The sequence below is a fragment of the Crotalus tigris genome, unplaced genomic scaffold, assembly GCF_016545835.1.
Source record: "Crotalus tigris isolate CLP2741 ecotype Arizona unplaced genomic scaffold, ASM1654583v1 scf7180000018486.1709376, whole genome shotgun sequence".
Classification (NCBI taxonomy): Eukaryota; Metazoa; Chordata; class Lepidosauria; order Squamata; family Viperidae; genus Crotalus; species Crotalus tigris.
Genome location: NW_024097034.1, coordinates 1217056 through 1238058, shown reverse-complemented (window position 1 = coordinate 1238058; position 21003 = coordinate 1217056). Strand labels below are relative to the sequence as shown.

The 21003-nt window shown below is 37.3% G+C and overlaps 1 protein-coding gene across 1 annotated transcript in view; it reads left to right on the top strand.

The window, feature by feature from the left end:
* MAP3K21 (mitogen-activated protein kinase kinase kinase 21) overlaps positions 1-19577 on the top strand; it is a 48893-nt gene extending 29316 nt beyond the window's left edge. Inside the window, exons 5-10 of the mRNA XM_039353027.1 lie at positions 4846-5086; positions 7272-7394; positions 14543-14693; positions 15830-15924; positions 17348-18106; positions 18970-19577. Of these exons, the coding sequence (XP_039208961.1) occupies positions 4846-5086; positions 7272-7394; positions 14543-14693; positions 15830-15924; positions 17348-18106; positions 18970-19364 (1764 nt within the window). The 3' untranslated portion in view covers positions 19365-19577. The remainder of the gene's footprint in view (positions 1-4845; positions 5087-7271; positions 7395-14542; positions 14694-15829; positions 15925-17347; positions 18107-18969) is intronic.
* Positions 19578-21003: the final 1426 nt, after the last annotated feature.

Genomic DNA, 21003 nt, shown 5'->3' with positions numbered 1-21003 from the left:
ACTATTTTTGATAGGTTGGACTATTTTTTCCTTTGTATAAAGACAGATGCAAAAAAAACGAGTTAAATAGTTCTGCTTTCTCCCTTTGCTTGCACCTTCTTGCCACTTTCCTCCACTAATGGACCAATCATTTCTTTAACTTTTTTCTTGTTTTTTACATGTTGAAAGAAGCTTTTTTTGTTATTTTTTACTTTGGTCGCAAGCCTTAGTTCATTTTGAGCCTTAGCTTTCCTCACTTCATCTTTGCACTTCATCTCGGGCTATTTGCTGATATTCTGCCTTAGTTATATGCCCCTCTTTCCACTTTTTATACTTGTCCTTTTTATCTTTCATTTTATCAGAGAATTCTTTATGCAGCCATGCTGGTTTCTTTTGAGAGCTGTTATTTTTCTTCTTTGTTGGTATTGTGCTAGACTAGGCTTTTATTATCTCACTTTTCAAAATTTCCCAAGCTTCTTGAGTTGTTTTCCCCTTGAGGATTCTCATCCATGGAATCCTTCCCAAGCCCTCTCTAAGTTTACTGAAATTAAGTCTCTTAAAGTCCAAGACTCTAGTTTGACTGTGTTCTATTGCTTGTGCTTTCATAATGTTGAATTCCAATATTGCATGATCACTTCCCCCAAGGTTCCTGTGGCTTCAACACCTTCTATCATTTCATCTCTGTTAGTGAGAATTAGATTCAATATGGCTAATCCCCTAGTTCTCTTCTCTACTTTTTGGGAGACAAGGTTGTCTGCTAGGTTTGCCAGGAATCTGTTTGATCTTCCACTTGGTGCAGAGTTTGTCTCCCAGTTGATGTCAGGGTAATTAAAGTCCCCCATTACTATTATTTTTTTTAATAAGTTTTTATTGAGTACAAAGAAAAAAAAGGATTAAAAACATTAAACATGGTAAATCGTCTTTGACTGACATCTCTGTCCATATTGTACATTAATTACATACAATATATCTATATACAACTATACATTTCTGGTCTCTATCTTAACTTATCTCTTTACTGTGACCTCCATTTTTTCCCTCCATCTATAAAATTTATTCCATATTCGATAAAATTCTGTTTCTTCCTGATTTTTTAATCTTTTAGTTATCCTATCTAGTTCTGCACAATACATAATTTTCTTTATTAGTGCTTCCCCACTTGGTACTTCCATTGCTTTCCACTTTTGAGTAAATAGTATCCTTGCCGCCGTAACCACATGAATAATTAAATATGTGTCTTCTTTATTTACATTTTTCTCTAGTATTCCTAATAGTAATATCTGAGGTTTGTATTGAATGTTTTACCTAGTCATTTCTATTGCCCATTCCCAAACCATACGCCAGTACACCTGTGCTTCTCTACATGTCCACTATACATGAAAAAAGGTGCCCTTTTCTTTTTTACATTTCCAACACATACAGTAGATTAATATCCATTATTCATTTTGGCTAATCTGGCCGGAGGGAGATGCCATCTGTAAACCATCTTATACAGGTTTTCTTTATATGATGTCACCAATGTGATTTTGTTATTTTGCTCCCATAGATCCATATTTATATTATATCCTAGATCTATTGCCCATGTCACCATTGTTTCTTTAACCTGCTTCTCATATAGCTTATATTCCAATAGGTGTTTATAAATATTCTTTATTTGTTTTTTCTCCGGGCCTAGCAGTATTTTATCTAATCCCGTATTTTGTCTGTTAATATCCCATTCTTGCTTATCCTTCAGGTATCTTGCTTGTATCTGGAGATAAGACCACCACTCCATGTCTATTCCTTGTTTTAGTTCTTGTTTTTGTTTTAAATAACCTTCTTCTGTCTGGATGTCTTTATATATAATAGCTTTGTCTTTCCTATACAGATTGGGATATGTGACTGCCTCCAATGGCGATAGCCAAGCCGGAATCTTTGTGTAATATTGATGTTTAACTATATTCCAGCTTTTTATTAATTCTTGTCGGACCTTATGTCTTAAAAAATATTGGTGGTTTCTGCTTTGCCCCATCCATATGTGAGCATGCCAACCCTGCTGGAGGTCATAACCCCCATTACTATTGTGATGTGCTTCCTACATACTTTAGTTAGCTGACTAGCAAAAAGTTCATTTATTTCCTCTGTTTGGTTGGGTGGCCTATAGTATACACCTACGACAATGTCATTTCCCCCCCTTTCATATTAACCCAAATGCATTCAAGATAAATAGGTATCGCTTCAGTAGGAAGGTTACTGCATTCCATATTTTTATGTTGGCCACATGATGACAGAAATGTGTCTCAGACAACGCAGGTTCCTTCTGCTGGGAATTGGAGATGAGCACCATCCCTTTGAGTCAGTCACGACTGGACAAGAAAAACCATTAAACTTTTTTTTTTCTAAATCAGTGGTGCTCTTTACCCGATTGTTTGTTCTCATTTACCATTATGACATTTAGTTCTTAAGACTGGCTGCCATTTTTGTTGTTATTATTATCATTTTTTTAAAAAGTTCCTTTTCAGAACAAATAGTTTGAGTAGTTCTTTGAATATTTTGGAGTTTGCCTCATTTCCAAACAGTGAATTGAGAATTCCTAGAATTTTAAGAATTACCTAGGTCTTTGGGGCAGATGAGGGGCCCAGATTTATTGTTATAATTGAGACAGCTCTGGAGGTTGATGCTTAAAACTTACTTGGTTTATTGGTTTCCAACATCCCAGGAAACAACCAAAGTTAATTATTTATTTGTGTGTTTAATTTATTTGCCACCTATCTCACTGTGGGGCTATTCTAGGAGGTTTACAATAATAACAAGAAGAAAATGAAAGGAGTGTAAACAGGACTAAAATAATAGAACAGTAAAATAAACAATGAAAAAGGAACACAACAAGAATACCTCAATGTGATAACCAAATAGATGGATGAGTGGAGAGCAGCGAACAAGAAGGGGAGGGGGACTTTGCCATCAGTCCAGCATCCACCTCCAGTGTGGAACTCCCCATTTGGTTCCTAGGCCAACCAGCAGAGCCAGCTCTTCAAACTCTTGTTGAAAGGATGGTGGGGGAGCGCAGATCTTAGTTTAGAGGGTAAGATTTTCCAAAGACTGGGCACTGCAATAGAGAAGGCTCTTCTTCCTTATCCTCATAGTTGGAGTTCTTTGACAGATAGGATCCGAAGTAGGCCATCTCTGCTGGCATGATTAGGACATACTTGTCCTAGCGGGATGATGCAGTTCATCAGGTAGCTTGGACCCATGCCATTACGGGCTTTAAAGGTCATAACCAACACCAATATAGTCATCCTTAGGAAAATCAGTTGCAGCAAGAAGGATGAAGCCTATACAAAGGAATGATTAATAGTCTAGAACAGTGGTTCTCAACCTTTTTAATGCCGCGACCCCCAACCGATCGTAAGTCGAGGACTACTCAACTGGTTGTAAGTCGAGGACTACTCAACTAGTGCAGCACCGTTTGCAGAATGGGACTTTGGCGGGCTCAGCAGGGCAGAGACAGCCTGGACAATTCCTATTGGCTTTTGAAAGCCAATAGAATTAGACTCTATTCAAGAGAGTCTATTCTATTGGCTTTCAAAAGCCAATAGAATAAAAGGGAGTAGCACAGCTAAGGAAAAGGGGAGAAAAAATGGCGGACTGTGTTGTTTGGTGACCTCCGTGAAATGGTCATTCGACCCCAAATGGGGTCCCGACCCACAGGTTGAGAACCACTGGTCTAGAAATTGGTTTTGTATTCTGTATAGTGAAAAATAAAAATATCCTGCTTGTTATCCCTCTGATTTTATAACATATGCATAAAATGAAGCAGGTTACACGTTCTTCATTTACACATCTTAATGGAAAACTTTCCATGCTTGTCAGTTTAACTGAAACTTGTTATTTACATTTAAATTTCACAGGCAGGAATGCTACCCTTGGGGACTGCCATGTCTGTTACATTCTAATTAGCTGGTACCTTACTGAAAATGATTATTTCTTTCTTCTCTCCTCCAACAGCAGAATTATGCTAAAATAATAACATAGACACAGACTTTGTAATCTCTTGCAGAAGTTAGCAAGAAACCCAAGTGATAGGGGGAAACAATACTGATTAATAACAATAATATGGCAAATGGAAGCAAAGATAGCACCAAGAATAATAGGTGCCTTGAGTGCAATTCCAAAACATCTGGAGCATCACGCGATCCCCACTGACTTTCTCCCTGCTAGTTTCCCAGAGGTTTCTCTACAACTTTCAGCTGAAAAAAGCTTAGCCAAATTCTTTACAAATAGAAAATCGGCTGCCTCCAATTAGCCATGTTTTGTACATGCTATACAGTGGGGGTTCTCCTGTTTAGATAATTGCTAAATAACATCACTGTGAATGTACCCATTTATTTATTTAATTAATATATAGGACCCTCCTTCTCATATGCATGGTTCTGGGCAGCTAACAATTAAAAAAATAAATAAAAACAGACTAAAAACACAACCAATGATTAATACCAATAAATAACACCACACAATATGAAATAGCAGCCAAGAATAATTTAACAGGTCACAGTTAATATAACCTAAAATCAGTATCACCCCCAGTTGGGCTTTGGGATTGATGGCAAAGGCATGTTTTTAATGCCTTGTCAAAAGCCAGCAGGGTCAGGACAAATCTGAGCTGGGGGGGAGGGGGAATGATGTTTCAAAGGGTGGGTGCCATGGCAAAAAAGAGCCTTCTCCTGGGTCCCGTTATATAGTGTTCTCTCATGGACAGGACCCAGATCAAGCCTCTCCTGCCAGATCCATTGGGTTGGGTAGACAGCACTGGAGTGAGAAGGTCCACCTTGTTCATCAGGAGGCAGAAGATAATGTTCTAACCACTATTTCCATTATAATTGTTAGGAGCTGAGGTCAAGGGAAGAAGAATTAACAAGAGCTGCTCTTCATCAGAAATCCCAAGAAGAGTTGCTGAAACGACGAGAGCAGCAGCTAGCAGAACGGGAGATTGACGTACTGGAACGTGAATTGAATATATTGATATTCCAGTTAAATCAAGAGAAGCCTAACGTTAAGAAGAGAAAGGGGAAATTTAAAAAAAGTCGATTAAAACTTAAAGATGGGAACAGAATTAGTCTGCCTTCAGGTTTGTTCCTTTTTCCTGCCCTTACCTTGAGCAGCTTTATTTAAGACAAGTAGTGCATTTGAATTAAGACAAGCGTGTTGAATTCAGTTGCTGACAATTTCAGAATTGCCATATTAAAAGCCAGTAGCATCATCTCAGGTAGATGTTCAGAGGGGTGCTTTCTTGGACAAAGGTCCAAGTGATTGCCATTCACTTCTAGAAACAAACCCAACTGAAACAAAACCAACCAACTTTGCTTTGCTTTGCCCTGCTTTGCAGCTCCTTTTCAGAACCACTTCTCTGGGGGTACTTGTCAATTTCTGCTGGAGGACACCATGTTCAGCTTCTTTTGGCCTTACCTCCCAAAAACATTGGTGAATGGAACAGGAGACCATTTGCCTTTTTCTGTGCACTGTGGAGAAACCATGGGATTGACAAATGGCATGTGACTTTTCTTGCTTTGGCAAGGGATAGAAAAGGCAGGAAGAAGCTTCAGTGTTAGGTGAAGTGCCTGGTTGAAGCAATTGATGTGGTATCTTTGCTTAGACCAAAAGAATCACATCACCTCCGTGGCATAATGTCAGAGTGAATCTAAGTTGCCTTGTATAAACCTAGTGCCATAATCTCAAATCCCCAAACGGGGCACTATTAGATGCATGCAAGACATTAGTAAATTCTGAAGAGAGTTAGAAGTGTTGCTTGTTCTACATAGAGTTCTGATCCACTTTTTAGTTATAAAAACTTCATGAAAACAGAAAGCTTATATGTCACTATACTGAGGATAATTGTTTGAAGTAGGGCCCCATAACATGCATTTCTATGAATATCAATGCTTCGGGCCTCTTTGAGAACACTAAAGGGCAACAAAGATGGATAACACTCCTATTAGTTGGACAAATTATTTTCAAGTCTTTTGTCTCTTTTTTGCACTTAGTTGCAATTTAGAAGAACCCATGAAAGTACATAAACAACTCAAATTTCAATGTGTCTGATGAAATTAGAATTGCTTCTTTTTGATGGCATTAATATTACTTATTTATAATACTTTCTAATAAGGTGCTATTATATATTTAATTTGAAAAAGAGATGGATTAAAACACTTCCTGCTCTATACCCACAATGCTTTATATTATATTAGGTAACTAATTAGGAAAAGGAAAGTTTTATGCACACTCTCCTTTATTCATGTGTGTTTCTTAGCTTATATGATTTTTTTGAGCTTTTAAAAAAGAAGATAAGAACTAATTCAGACTAATATAAAGTAGGGAAGAAAAAAGAAAGAAATCAAAGAAAAGGTGCAAGAAAAGAAAAAAAAGTTGAGGAAAAATTGAAAAGGAAGGCAGGAAAAAAGGGGCTTCCAAAATTCTTCACAGCATTTATAAGTACATCCATGTGGTGTTTCTGTTCACGCTTCTGTGTCCTTAGTCTTTCTGTTAACAACATCATTTCAATAACCTGTGCTATTTATCAGTTATGTCTCATCTTTCTCAGAATTGTTGCTATATTAATTATCTATAATTTACCTTTTGCACACTATGCATTTTCATAACAGACTGATTTGAGAGCTGCTGCTACTGTGAGCTGTTTATGAGTGCTGTTTCTATTAGATGTTTGCTATTCTGCTTATAAGAATCTGTTTCCATTCACATCATAATGCTTCTCTGGCACAGCAGAGCTAACTACTGAAGAAAGTCAGTTCTCCACAATACATACTTTGAAAATCACATTCCAATCTCCAGTCAAATAGGAAACTTCTCGGATAATTAATCTGCCTCTTAAGGTAGTTATGCAGAAACACTGCAATACCAAACCATTTTTTAAAACTGCATTTGAGACAGTCTTGACTATTGCTGACTGCATGGACAAGTTTCTGCAGTTTTCTTGGCAAGATTTCAGAACTTGTCCTTGCCTCTTTCCTAAGGCTGAGAGAGAGTGACTGGGCCAAGGTCACCCAGAAGGCATTGTGCCTAAAGCAGGCCCAGAACTAGTTTCTGGTTTCTTAACCATTGCACCAAATTGGCTTTCCTTAAAGAATTTGTAAGTTAATATGGTCTTTAAGCTCTTATTAGTGAAGGATTTTTCTTAGGAATGTGCTAAAATTCAATATTGTATGTGTATCTATTTAATATAATGCAGCCAGATAGTCTCTTGTTGAAATTTTATTTTGAAACATTTCAACTTAACCTGTCTTTTTTATTTATAACAGATTTTCAGCATAAAATCACAGTGCAAGCTTCCCCAAATATAGATAAGCGCAGAAGTTTAAACAGTAATAGTTCTAGTCCACCAAGTAGTCCTCCAATAATTCCTCGCCTTCGAGCTATACAATGTAAGTTTAAAAAAAATGAGTATTTCTATCCTGTTGATCTTGATACATTTTACAATAATTTTTTATCACTCTGAAAAATATTTCGTACTGTTAAGTGTAATCTTAAACTTGTTTGACTAGAAAAAACTGAACTGACCACATTGTGACCTATTTCTGCAGAAAATTACATTGAGTAACATCACAGAATGAAAAAAAAATAATGATTATTGGTTAATTTCAGTAATTCTACGAATGTGTAGTAATATGGTAAATTCTGGTGCTGATATAACCATTAATTGTGATCTGAAGTGGAGTTAAACCAGTGGTTTTCAACCTGTGGGTCGGGACCCCATTTGGGGTCGAACGACCATTTCACGGGGGTCGCCAAACAATACAGTCTGCCATTTTTCCCCACTTTTCCTTAGCTGTGCTACTCCCTTTTATTCTATTGGCTTTTGAAAGCCAATAGAATAGACTCTCTTGAATAGAGTCTAATTCTATTGGCTTTCAAAAGCCAATAGGAATTGTCCAGGCTGTCTCTGCCCTGCTGAGCCCGCCAAAGTCCCATTCTGCAAACAGTGCTGCACCAGTTGAGTAGTTCTCGACTTACGACCAGTTGAGTAGTCCTCGACTTACGACCGGCTGGGGGTCGTGGCATTAAAAAGGTTGAGAACCACTGAGTTAAACCATCACAGTGATAGTTCAAATTAAATTAATTCTATTTTTCTTTCATCTAATCTCTGCTTGTGTCCCTAAATATGGTGCCCTCCACTCACACACACAAACCAAGAGACAACAATGGAACTGGCTATTTAATCAGGTGTAGCACTTTGGATAAATTGGGAAAAGACTGGATACTTTCATGCTCCCTTAATCATTCCTAAGGTTTACTTTTACATAAGTCTTGTAGAGTCAATTCATGTAAATTCTTTTGCCTTGTAGAAAATATATTGTCAGTATCTCTGATTAATATAAAAGGTTGGTTGGGTATATATGTACACTGTCACTCATCTCAGGAACACAAAGCAAATAAAAGCAATATATAAGAAGACTGCGTAACATGCTAAGCTATTAAAAGGGAAAATGAGGAAAAAATAGAATTCAGTTCTTTTTCTTTTTTTTCTTAAATTGGGCCTTTCCCCATTGCTGAATTAAAATGTTTCCACTTGAGTTGGCACAAAACTATTCAGGCAGTTATTTTGCTATTTTCCATGCCCATCCCATCCTACCACCTGTTTTGACTGCGCCAAATAGTGCTATCTTGATTTTGCTTGTTCACCAGTTGATAGGCAAAGTGATTAGGTAATTCCTGTGTCGTCCTGTTTCTGCATGCCAGCAGCAAGTGGAAAAACATCCATTAAATATAGCATGACCTGACCTGTCTTCTTAGGCTTCTTCTCATGCCCATTCTTCTACACCCTATTTTGTTGTAACCCAAGTGGAATAAAATGTTTTAAAATGGGGGTGGTGACAGAAGATGAATAACAGCAATTTTACTTAGAATGTATTTCTTCATTCCTTCTTGTCTTTCCTTTATATAGGCAATTGATGCTGACTTCCAGCTTCCTCTACATTTTGTTGAGGAGGCAGTAGGAAAGATGATTCATTCACCATTCTACTGCTTAATTAATACATGATTGGTCTAAACCAGTAATGGCTGTATAGTTAAATCACCTAGCATTACTGCCAACTGAGCATTATTGGCTTAAACTCTTTAGGGAATCAATGGAGAATGGTAGCAGATATGTAACCAGGGAGGCACATCAACCTGAAATGTTCAACAATCAGTGTTAATCAGTGTAATAGACAGCAAAACACAACAGATTTTACACACTTCACAACTGTGTTTGGATGCTATCAGCTTAATGGGGAAGCCAGATTCACTTAATATCTGGGTTATTAACTTATAAACTGCAGTGATTCACTTAACAACTGAGGCAAGAAAGGTTGTAAAATGGAGCAAAATTCACTTAACAAATGTCTCATTTAACAACAGAAATTTTGGGCTCAATTGTGCTCATATGTCAAGGACTACTTGTACTTGACATCCGTACAACTGGGTGTAAAATAAATCTCATTCGCAGGCTGGGCATTAAAAAAAAGATAGTGTTTAGGGAGAGGGCAGAAAAAAAAGATTTTGCCAGTCATGTTTTTGCTGGAGTTGAATGTAAATGGGGAAAGCACTAAAGAGTCCACCTCTGGTCCTGGTGACCAACCCAGATTGGATCCTGCAACATTATCCTGGGACATGTGTTCATTTGTGCAAAGGACTGAAAATATCAATATATCTTTGTACTGGTGAGGTTGTGGATATATGTAATTTCATCCTTCACCAGAGACTTTGGACCCAAACAGAAGTGAGGTTCCAGGAAGGAATTTATGAATGTTACACAAGACTCTTTGGCCAAGAGGACATTGTCAAAGGCAGGGACTACTGCAGTTACTCATTTTATCTACCAGCTCTGCTGATACCAGTATATTTGCACATTTGTAACTGGGCACACAGTTATAGCTGTTAATTGTTGAGGTGGAAAATTTAAAATTGCTTACTTATACAGTTTTGTACGTTGCACTTCTGTAGTATAAACAAGTGTCTTGTTGGATCAAGACATGGTCCATCAGTCAAGCATTTTGTTTCCAAAATTGGCAAGCCAGAAGCTTCCTCAAATTCACAGTGAGGGGTAAATAAAGTCATGTGTTTCCCTCAGCAGAATTGATTTCTGCTGATAGAATTGGAGAGAATGATTGCTGTTTCCCTGCAGCTTTTCACGTTTGCCCAAACTCTCCTCCAGAAGATTGTTTAACCCCCAGAATAGATGTTGAGGCAGAGCAAGAAGAGGAAGAAATACTGTTGTGTGAATAGATTTTCGCCCATGTCACATTCAACCACTCCAAAAGATATATATCTGACAAAAGTCTTCTCTGTTGATTATTCTTAGCATCTTGAACTTTGAACTTATTGATTCCAATTATGGAATTTCTGTGTTATTTTAATTACAAAGAAGTAATTGACTGGATTTGACAATTCACAAAAGAGAAACACACAATTTTCAGTTTCTATAAGTAACAGGATGCCAGATGTGCACTGGCCAAGTGAGATCATTACACATAAGCATAATTGAGTTGTGTCTGGAGAATTTGAAATGCTGCTTTCATGTTAATGTTTAAATTTTTAAAAAATCTACATTTGCCTTTAGAAAGGCTGAAAAAAAATATGTGAACAGTGCATGTTGGCATGGAACTTGTCCTTTCCAGCAAAGGAAAAGAAGGGAGTGTTACATTCAGCTTAAATCTCAGTATTTTCCCATTGCATTCAGTCATTAATGCTGGTTAATTATTCAGTGTGTTCTGTTTGAGGATAATAAATTATCACTCCTGTTTCCCAGCACTGAAAGAGGGTATTGTCTGTCAGTTTTTCAACCTGGATGTCTTGCAAACAAAAGATTATTTTCTTCACTTTGAACACCATTTTCTTAATCCTTTGTTCCCATTATCTTCTATTCCCTCAGAGTTAATAGATAAAGTTGAAGGAGAGCTCTTCCCAACATTAAAATTTGTGTATTTATTTGGGTAAAGTTGAAGCCATTTTCTTACTCATGCAGCATATTTTCTCCCCTGCTTTGGGTTGTACTGCAATCACACAATTTAAATGGTTGATATACCACTACAGATATCCTTTTTTTTTTATCTTTACCAAGACACTTTTTGTGTAGAAGGAAATTTCAAGAGGGATCACATCCACTTTTAACAAAATATTTTTTTACAAATTGGGAAATTAATAGTTCTATAATTTTTATTAAGGATTATATAAAACAGATTTAAAAACCTAATTCAAAAGTACATTTTAAAAAAGGAAAAACATTTAAAAAGTGCAGGAGGGCCCCCAAAAGAAGAAAAAAGAAATAAATTCTAATAAGAAATTTATATACAGCAAGTACGGTATATTCAACGTTAATTGCATCTTTGTTCTATACCTCACCTCATTTTCTATAAACTCATCTTTAAATCTCTAAACAGAGAATCTCCTTAATAATCAGCAAAGATCCAGATTTTTTTTTTTACAAAAAAATATGTAGTCTCTCTCCATTTAGTCTCCATTTAGTCTAAGTGACTCAGTGTTTCTCAACCTTGACAATTTTAAGGCATGTGGACTTCAACTCCCAGAATTCCACAGCCAGCAATGCTGGCTGTGGAATTCTGGGAGTTGAAGTCCACATGCCTTAAAATTGTCAAGGTTGAGAAACACTACATCTACTGTCTCTTAACAATTAAACATTTAAAAAAGAATGAAAAACTATTAAACTTTACCAGAAATAATAAACTCTTAAATATTAAAAACAATATAAATATTACAAACTAGTCCATTACATTATTAAACATTTCCAAAAAAACCACAATCCAAATAACCATTAAGCCTTACCAGAAATAGCAACTCATTATTTAAATATAATTAAATAAACTGGTTTTATATAGTTTTTCCCCTTTTTCCTCCTGGGCTTCTTAATTCCCATAGATATAATTCTGACTCCTGCTTTCTTCTACAGTCTTTGTCTCTTCTCTGAAAATTCTTATTTTCATCCAAGTCCACTTGTAATTTCTATGAATTAGCGCCAGTAAATTTCCTATATTTCAGTTTAAAAGGATAATTGTCATGATGAGTCTGAGGCTCCAACAAATAGAAAGTTTACTAAGATTATATTAAATATTTTTTTTTTGAAAATTAGATTGGGCTCTTGGTTTCTTTCAGAGATCATCAAATGGGCAAAATAAATTACTGAGTTTATAATTCTTGCGTGAAGCAGATAAGAGTGTAGGTTTCACCCTGATCCCAATCAGATTCAGTTCAAAATAGAAACTACTTATCAGAATTGCTTGAAATTTTAAAAAATGCACATGCCCTTAGGTAAATTGCATGCATAGCCATCTTCTGCATTTAGATTGTTCCTGGGACTCCTAGAACTTGCAAATTGAAAAAGATCTTAGGATACACTATCATATGGTTTTCTCCCTTCTTCATTTGTTTCCTGTGGAAGGAGTCTGTGTCTTAGTCATTGGGACCCAACATTGATAATCTTAAATTAATAGCAAGTACTATTAGATGCCCCCCTGGACAATGATGGCAGCAATTTTTCTAGAAATTTCTCACCCAACAATTGGGAATCATCAGAACCAGGGGCATGAATTACAGAGGTTTCTTAGAGAAAGAGGAACTTTATATTAAGCAAAGTACTTCCACTGATTTTTTTTTTTTGGCAATATCCCCATTTACCATAGTCCATCTAGCCCATTCTAGAGTGTCCTAAAAACTTTACTGTTTTCAAGAGTGTGCAGGAAGTATAAATTAATTTTTGTATCCTCTGTGTACTTACAGATATTAGAAAAAATGCAGTAATATGTAAAACTGTCATTCTCACAATCATGCCCAGGTTGTCATTGTTATCTTCTCACTGCCTTCAGAACTGTTTCCATTGCTGTGCAGTATAAGAGAGTTGTGTAGCAATGTCGAAGTCAATATTTTTTTATATAGATGGATAAACTGACTCAAATCAAATAAATGCCCAAGGTATGCTGCCGAGATTGGATAAGTGCTACAAAATCATCAATGGAGATTTCACACTATTAAATAGCAATTAAACTATTGAGGGAAGTATTTCAAATTGTAGGACTGACTTACTTAAAGATGGTTCGCCAAGTACTTATATATATTTTTTGTTTATTGTAGCTATATCTGGCTTTTCCCCCAGGAGCTCAGGCCAACATAAATTGTATTCCATCTTTTCTTACTACAGCCTTGTAGAATAGGATTCTCTTAGACGGGGTGATTGGTCATAATCATCCAGTGAATGTTCTGGTCTTAGAAAAGACTAGATCCTCAATCTCCTCAGCCCTCGTCCTGCATGAAAAAACTGTATACGGATAGTCTTTGATTTACAATCATTTGCTTAGTGACCATTCAAAGTTAGGATGGCACTGAAAAAAGTATCATGATGGTTTTTCACACTTATGACTGTTGCATCCTCATGGTGACTTGATCAAAATTCGGGCACTTGGCATGTATTTATGATAGTTGCACTGCCCCAGGATCACATGATCACCATTGGTAACCTTCCCAGCTGGCTTCTGACAAACTAAGCCAATGGGGAAAGCCAGATTTGCTTATTGAACGCCTGATTCACTTAACAAATGAAATGATTCACTTTAGAACTGTGGCAAAAAAGGTCATAAAATGGGACAAAACTCACTTAACAACTGTCCTGCTTAGCAATGGAACTTTGGGGCTCAACTTTGGGTTGTAAGTCGAAGGCTACATGGAATTGTTCTCATGCTGTTCTCTGCCACACTTTGTTAAGCCATTCCTAGCATGCAATCGTTGGGCACTGAGAGCTCCATTTGAGAAAATTTTTGAAACTAGTGTTGATTTACTATCTAGGCCAGGGGTAGGCAACCTCGGCTCTTTTATGACTCATGGACTTCAACTCCCAGAATTCCTGAGCCAGCATAGCTGGCTCAGGAATTCTGGGAGTTGAAGTCCATGAGTCATAAAAGAGCCCAGGGTGCCTACCCCTGATCTAGGCAAAGTGCCACTGGGTGGATTCATGTATATTCTCTTAATTGTTTCTTCAGTGATTTCCAAAACTGACTCAGGTACAGCTAACGGGCAAAGAAACAGTATATATGTGTACCAACAAGATGTAGATATCACAAGTGAATATGAACTTCCCTCTGGGGTTAAGACAAAAGGCAAGCTGATATTCACTAATACAAGGTGTTGGTTGGCTTTCTTAGCTAAATTTGTGTAAAGCGATACGCTGAATACTTACTTGGATATCCAGCGATTTCGGATTAATGGAAATATTATATTTGCGCATTAAGTCTTGACTTTCTCATCGAAGACATTATTTCAGTTATATCTAATGAAAGTATTCAGAAATAGTAGCTGATCTGAATTTATCTAAAAATAAAGAAAAATTAAAAGCATGAAAAACCACTATCTGTTGATTGACTTTCTTTTCTTACCCTCTTACCTTGGTAGATTTATTCTTTGCCTGCTTAATTTGATCACCTTCTTACCTGTACTTTGGAAGGGAAAAATGTCTCTATGGTGGTACTGTTATGCAAATCTTACGGTAGGTGCCGAATTCTTGCTGAGATCTTTTATCTTTTTCCAGTAACCTCAGATGAGAGCAACCGAACATGGGGGAAAAGCACAGCTTACCACCAGGAAGAATTTGAAGATGTGAAAAGAAACTTTAAAAAGAAAGGTTGCACTTGGGGACCAAACTCAGTTCAAACAAAAGAGCGTGCAGACTGCAAAGAGAGGTATAGTTGATGGGCACCATAAGAATGGACGATACAGGGTGTCTATGAAAAATTCCTAGATATTGTACTTCTTAGGAAGTTTAATCATGTGTAGATTGGATGGGAGACAATGAAAATCACACAACTGTGAAGACACTCAAATAACCATAGCTGCATGAATGGACAAGTCAAAAGTACAATTGCACATGTTGGACTGAATATTCAAGAGTTCTCTGTGTCAAAATATGCAGATTCAATAAGGGAAAGCATTTAGTTGAAAATTTGAGGACTGATACTTAAACCAAATCTCTTTCTCAGCTCTGCATCCCAAATACTTAAGAACATCCCCTACAAAATGGAGCAAAACAGATGCCGTACAGATTTAGGATGAGAGTATATCAAAGTCCTCTACTTTCTCTTTAGTTTGGGAAAGAGAATCTTGGCTAGAGAAAATATGGCAACTTAGGTCTTACTTTTTCAATATATATTTAGGAAAAAAAAATTTTTTTTCAATGCAAAGTTTATTTAGAAACTCATATCAGTTGTAGTACTGGAGTACTACATATTTTTTCTGAACTTGTAAAAAATATAAGGACCAGCTTATTTTTTTTTTTCAGAATCATAGTTAGTAGCTAAGCTGCAGGTCTTTAATGTAATTGATAGTTCTCAACTTCTTCTAACAATAACTTTATCCAGAAAAAGCAAACTACCGTGGGACAGCCTTAGATAATTAACTCTTCTCATCCTGTAATTTTGTGCTGGTAATTCATGTTTGCATTTAGTAAGTAGTAGGGGTGTTTTTTGTTTGTTTTGTTTTTTTAAAAAGGGTTTCTATCCCCATTTCCAATTTACTGATATAAATTGCAATACACAATCGTTGCTTTTTATGCCTAATATTCCCAATGAAGGAAGTACAGAGGTGCCCACTAGCTTGCTTTATTACTGAATATGGTGTGCAAAATAGCTCTCAGAACACTTCTAGGACAGATATTGTGGACTTAGTCAGCCTATATAATCAGTCCAATATTGTAGCAAAGTCTCAATATATTCTGCTGTGCAGGAAAAACAGAGATGCATTCTTCATTTTATTTACTATGTCTTTAGAATCATATTTGTCTAAAAAAGAGTAATGCTTGTTATAATTATTCTGATTCCAGAATAAGACCTCTCTCCGATGGTGGTAGTCCTTGGTCAGCACTTTTGATGAAGAACCATAAAGATGTCCCATTAGCTTCTTTGTTCATGGACCAAGGTAGGTGTTGAAATAGAGTTACTTTCAGGCCCTAGAAGAGAAGAGCACTCAGATGCTCAGGGGGCCGTAAGCCATAAATCGTAACTTCTAAACAGCATTGGCATGATTTTTTAGTGAGCTACCAAAATTCCTGTCCACTACTAAAATTTGGCAGCAAATATTTGTAAAGGTTTTGTTTAAATATTTTGTTTGTTTCTTTATATGTACCTTCAATGTATTAAAGATGTACATCCTTTTTAAAATTCGATCCTACTCATTTTTCCATTTGATCCTGCCTACTTTTTATGGACTTGGTGTCTTTTTGGGTACAGAGTTCACTCTGGTACATAAGACTGAAATACAGTTTTCAGTCCAGGGAAGCCCTATTCCTATGTTAGACTTTATTGTTTTGAAACTGGACATCAAGATTTCATATATACTGAAAGCATTTAGCAGGGCAGGGAATGTATGGACTGGAATTCCCAGTATTAACTACATTGCTATCCTGACCAATTCTACATTTTGCAAGGGAAGGAAATCTAAGTCTTCTTATGCTGATACATGGGGATTATATTCAGTGGTATCCTTCTGTTACTGGAACTGATGGATCAAATTCCCACCCACTTCCATGGTGCCCCAGTTCTGTGCTGGAGGATAGGGAGATTTCTTTAGAGCAGATATAGAAGGCATAAGAGGAACATTGGGAAGTTCTTGTTCTATCAAGAGAATTCTGCTAGCTCGATGTAGAATTTACCTCTATTCCATATTTATCAAATATGCCTTGCCTTCCCTAAAATATAGTTGGTGTTTATAGGAGTGATTGCAGACAATATTTTATCTTGTCATGTGCTCTCAGCAGTAAATTCAAATCCAGGCAGTCATCCTGAATCTGAGGTCCTTAATGGAACAGTTGAGATTAAGCCTATACACACTAAATTCTTTTGGACACAGAGATAATTGTTTAGATATTTCATTCAATTGACATTCATAAAAATGGAAGGGGATTGCACATAGAAGATACAGTGTTGTTTCACAGCAAAGGAAAAAAATTCTGAAAAACATGGAATCTAAAAAAAAAATCTAGCAGTGAGGTTTTTAAGTTATTATCTCGCTTTCTTTTCACTAGTCAGGAATTTTGTATTACTGTGTGATACAATAAACCAGTGTTTCCCAAACTTGACAATTTTAAGGCATGAGGACTTCAACTCCCAGAAATCCACAGCCAGCGTTGCTGGCTGTGGAATTCTGGGAGTTGAAGTCCACATGCCTTAACATTGTCAGGTTTGGGAAACACTGCAATAAACTCTTCTTTTTATTCAAGAACTACATCCTGACTGTACCATCATCATGCTATCTATAATTTCATATTAGTCATTTCAAAATATTTTAACTTTTGAATATAATACATATTCAATATACGTCAATCAATTTTGCATTTGTACAGAGCAGAAGCTTTCCCCCGAAGGCCTTGAACCTAAGCGACCAAAGCAGTTAAAATTGCCAAATCAGGCTTATATTGATCTACCTCTTTGGAAGGATGACCAAGAACTACCTTCTGCAGAACAAGACAGCTTTGAAGGAAATTCTGCAAATTCTGCAAATAGCACTCCACAAGTGACCCCAACAAACAGTACCAGCAGAATGTTACAGAAAAAGAAAACTGACACTGTGTTCTATGGTTGTGCTGTCCTTCTAGCCTCTATAGCTCTTGGCTTAGATATTAGGGAGCCAAACAGATTGCAAAGTGGGGATGAAATGTTGCCTAAGGAGGAAAAGAAGAAACGTGACAGCCTATTTCAGCGAGCATTGAAGTTTCGCAGAAGCGCAAGCCCTGTGAGATTGCAGCCTAAGAGAGAGGAGGCGTGTATCCCTTCATCGTCTCCACATGCAAGCACTGTGAACCTCCTGTCCATATCTTCCATTTCTACTAAATGCCTCCTTCAGTCTGACAACGAGGATGCCACTATGAGCACAGCGCCTGGCAATGGAGATGATGCTCCCATTGAATGTTTCTTGCCTGGAAGTCAGGCAGGCAAACAAGAACAACTAGCCAAAGTTGATTGCACTGTCAATCCTGATTTGCCATCTCCCAGTCTTCCTTTGAAAGAAGAACCTCAATCTGCGTCCAGTGCCATGTCTTCAAAAATCAAAGTGTGGGGTCATAGGCGGACCATGTCAGATGGAAATGCGCGTGATTCCATAAGTGAGTAAAATGGTATTTGTGGGGCGCAGGGATGGGTGGGTGGGAGAGATGGTTAAAAGTATGATGAATAATTCAAACAATATTGCACTTAATAAGCATCAGACAGAAAAGAAGCAGTGGGAATTATTGGGACTGAAAAATAGCTCCCCCGTGTTTGGACTTCAATATTTCAAGGTAAAAACTTAATATAGTAGTTGATTAGAAAGACTTTAGTCCAGTGATGGTGAACCTTTCAGAGACCGAGTGCCCAAAAACCGGCCTGTCCCCCCGGCCCAACCCCCACCCCGGCCCTGCTCCGCCCCCGCTCCACCCCCCCCCCCGCAGGGTCACTCACCACAGATCGCCAGACGGCCTTGCAGCGCCATGGCGGCCACACCCTCCGCCCACACCTCGCAGCATCATCTGCACATGATGGAGCGCGAGGGCGGAGACTTTTGCCCCTGCTGCCCGGCTGCCATGTGCTTGGCTGCGCTGCTCCGCATGGGACGCACCTGGGGAGACTCTCCTCTGGACAGGCTGCTGGTGAGGAGGGGGTTGCGGAGGTGAGGCGGGGCTGGGGAAACAGCACGTGTGCCCACTGAGAGGGCTCCAAGTGCCACCTCTAGCAGGCGTGCCATAGGTTCGCCACCACTGCTTTAGTCTCTTAAATTTCTATAGCTGTTGTCTCTCAGAGAAGACAAGCTAGAGGAAAAAGCAGGGTGTGAGGCAAAGAGATGGAGTTCTTAGAATGATTCAGTATCATGCTACTTCTTGTTGTGTAGTTAAATGTTAGTGATGGCTAATATATATGTTATTTTTATACTGTAGCAGCACTATATAACCTTGTTTTATATTTCTCTTCAATGTCTTTCTCTTCCACTCAGCTAATGGAATTTCAAATGAAACTCTTGAAAATCTGCATGCATCTGCTGTGCCACAAACAAACTTTCAAAATGACCTTTCACCAGGGAAGCAAGAAATTGTCAATATTGTTCCAAGACCTCGACCTTCTTCTTTAAGAAGCAGATTGGATCCCTGGCTGGCTATTTCTCAAAGTACAAAGCCAAACCCTTTTGAAATGGGTAATTTAGCAGTGGACAAAAATTCAAAGGCTAAGTCACTGACAGATACCAAGGAGAGAACTAAATTCCACATGCCCTCTTTATTGGATATGGATGTTGAAGGTCAGAATAGTGACTGTACTGTACCTTTGTGTAGGATGAAGAGTAAATCAGGCCGGCCATCAATATATGAACTGGAGAGAGAATTCTTGTCTTAAGTGCGTTGGAATTTTTAGCCTGTTTTAAGAATAAACTTTATGCTGCTCTTTTCTAAATGTTGTGATCAGTAGAGTTTGATATTATGCTAGATAGATGAAATATTACAGGCAATGATCAATCTGTAAGCCCATATGTAGTTTAATTGATTCTACCATCACTATCCTGAATGAATAGACATATGTGGATGTCAATAAAGTTTTTCACAATTTTGATTTTTCATTCTTCTTTGCCAAATGTCCAGCTGCTTTATTTAATTATTTTTCCCATTAACCATTTGAACTGCAATACATTCAAATCTCATTGCACTGAAAAGAGGTTTTCCTACAGAGAGAATTCCATTCTGAACTGTGGTTTTCATGAGACATACTTATAAAATTGTATTATCTTACCTTTAATATTACAATATTTGCTAATTACATTTGGCCAATATTCAATGGAAATGGCACAGTGACAATCATTTTAGGATGGTTTGTCAAAATCAAAATGAATGTTATATTAATTTTGACAAAGCAGTGTCGTATTAAAGCAATAACTTTTATAACTGAACTATATTTTGGCTAGGCAGCTTTCCGAGACAATAGTTTGATTAAAAATAATTTACGATTTTTCATGTAAATTGCTATTATCGGTGACTGGAGAATGCTTCAGTTTGCTTGTGTCAGTTGGCCTGGTTTTCCTATTTTTATAGTGAAGAGCATATAAATTGAATCATAGACTATGAAGTTCTTCTGACAGTAGTTATGGGGTAAATGGAAAAGATGGCGAGGAAAAATTTTATGCCAGTTTCCCTAAACTGAGTTCTTCAGACATGTCCAGTTTCAACTGTCACAATTTCCAAGTAGTGTGACCAAACTCACTTGGAGGACACTAAGCTGGGGAGGCTGATTTAGTATAACAAAAAGCTGTTAAGAGGATTTCAGGTATTTAAAAGGCCACTAGGAAAATATGTTTACTATGGCTGGCTTTTCCTATTCTGTCCATGGGCTTTAAAAAGTCTTATAAAGCTGGCATTTTGTCTTGTGTCAAAAATAGAGCTATTAATTATAATAAATTTTTAATTTATCTATTGATAGAGATTCACGTGGAAGTGATTACATGGACATTTTGATTTAAATTTTAGTTTGATCAATTATGATGCTACTGTATGCATTTTAGATGAGTTCTGGAATGCATTTTAAGATAGGAAGCATTATTCAAATATAAAACTTTTGAATGACACGTCGCTCTTCTAATGCCATTCTGATGGATTTGCCTATGTTGCAGAAATCATTTAACATGAAATTTTAATGTCCACTGGTGACATAAAGTGAAGGTCTAACCTAGAATAAAAAGTAAAAACAACAAGTAACAACAATAATAAATGCACATACGGGGCAGCTGCAAACCACAACAATCACAAATAACATCCTGTGTAGTAGGCATCAATCTCTTTCTTCCTGTTTGAGGCCTTTTCTCCCCTGGAGAGTCCTTTGATTTTCAGAAGTATCTGAGAGTTGCACAAGGGCGGGAGGTGGGAGGGGAACAAGGAGAGCTCGGGAGTTGAAATGTGAGATGAGATGAAGCAGCTGTCTCCGATGCCAGATTGGGGTGACAGTCCAAGAGTTTAGAAAATCATCGTCTGCTGCTGGTATATATGTG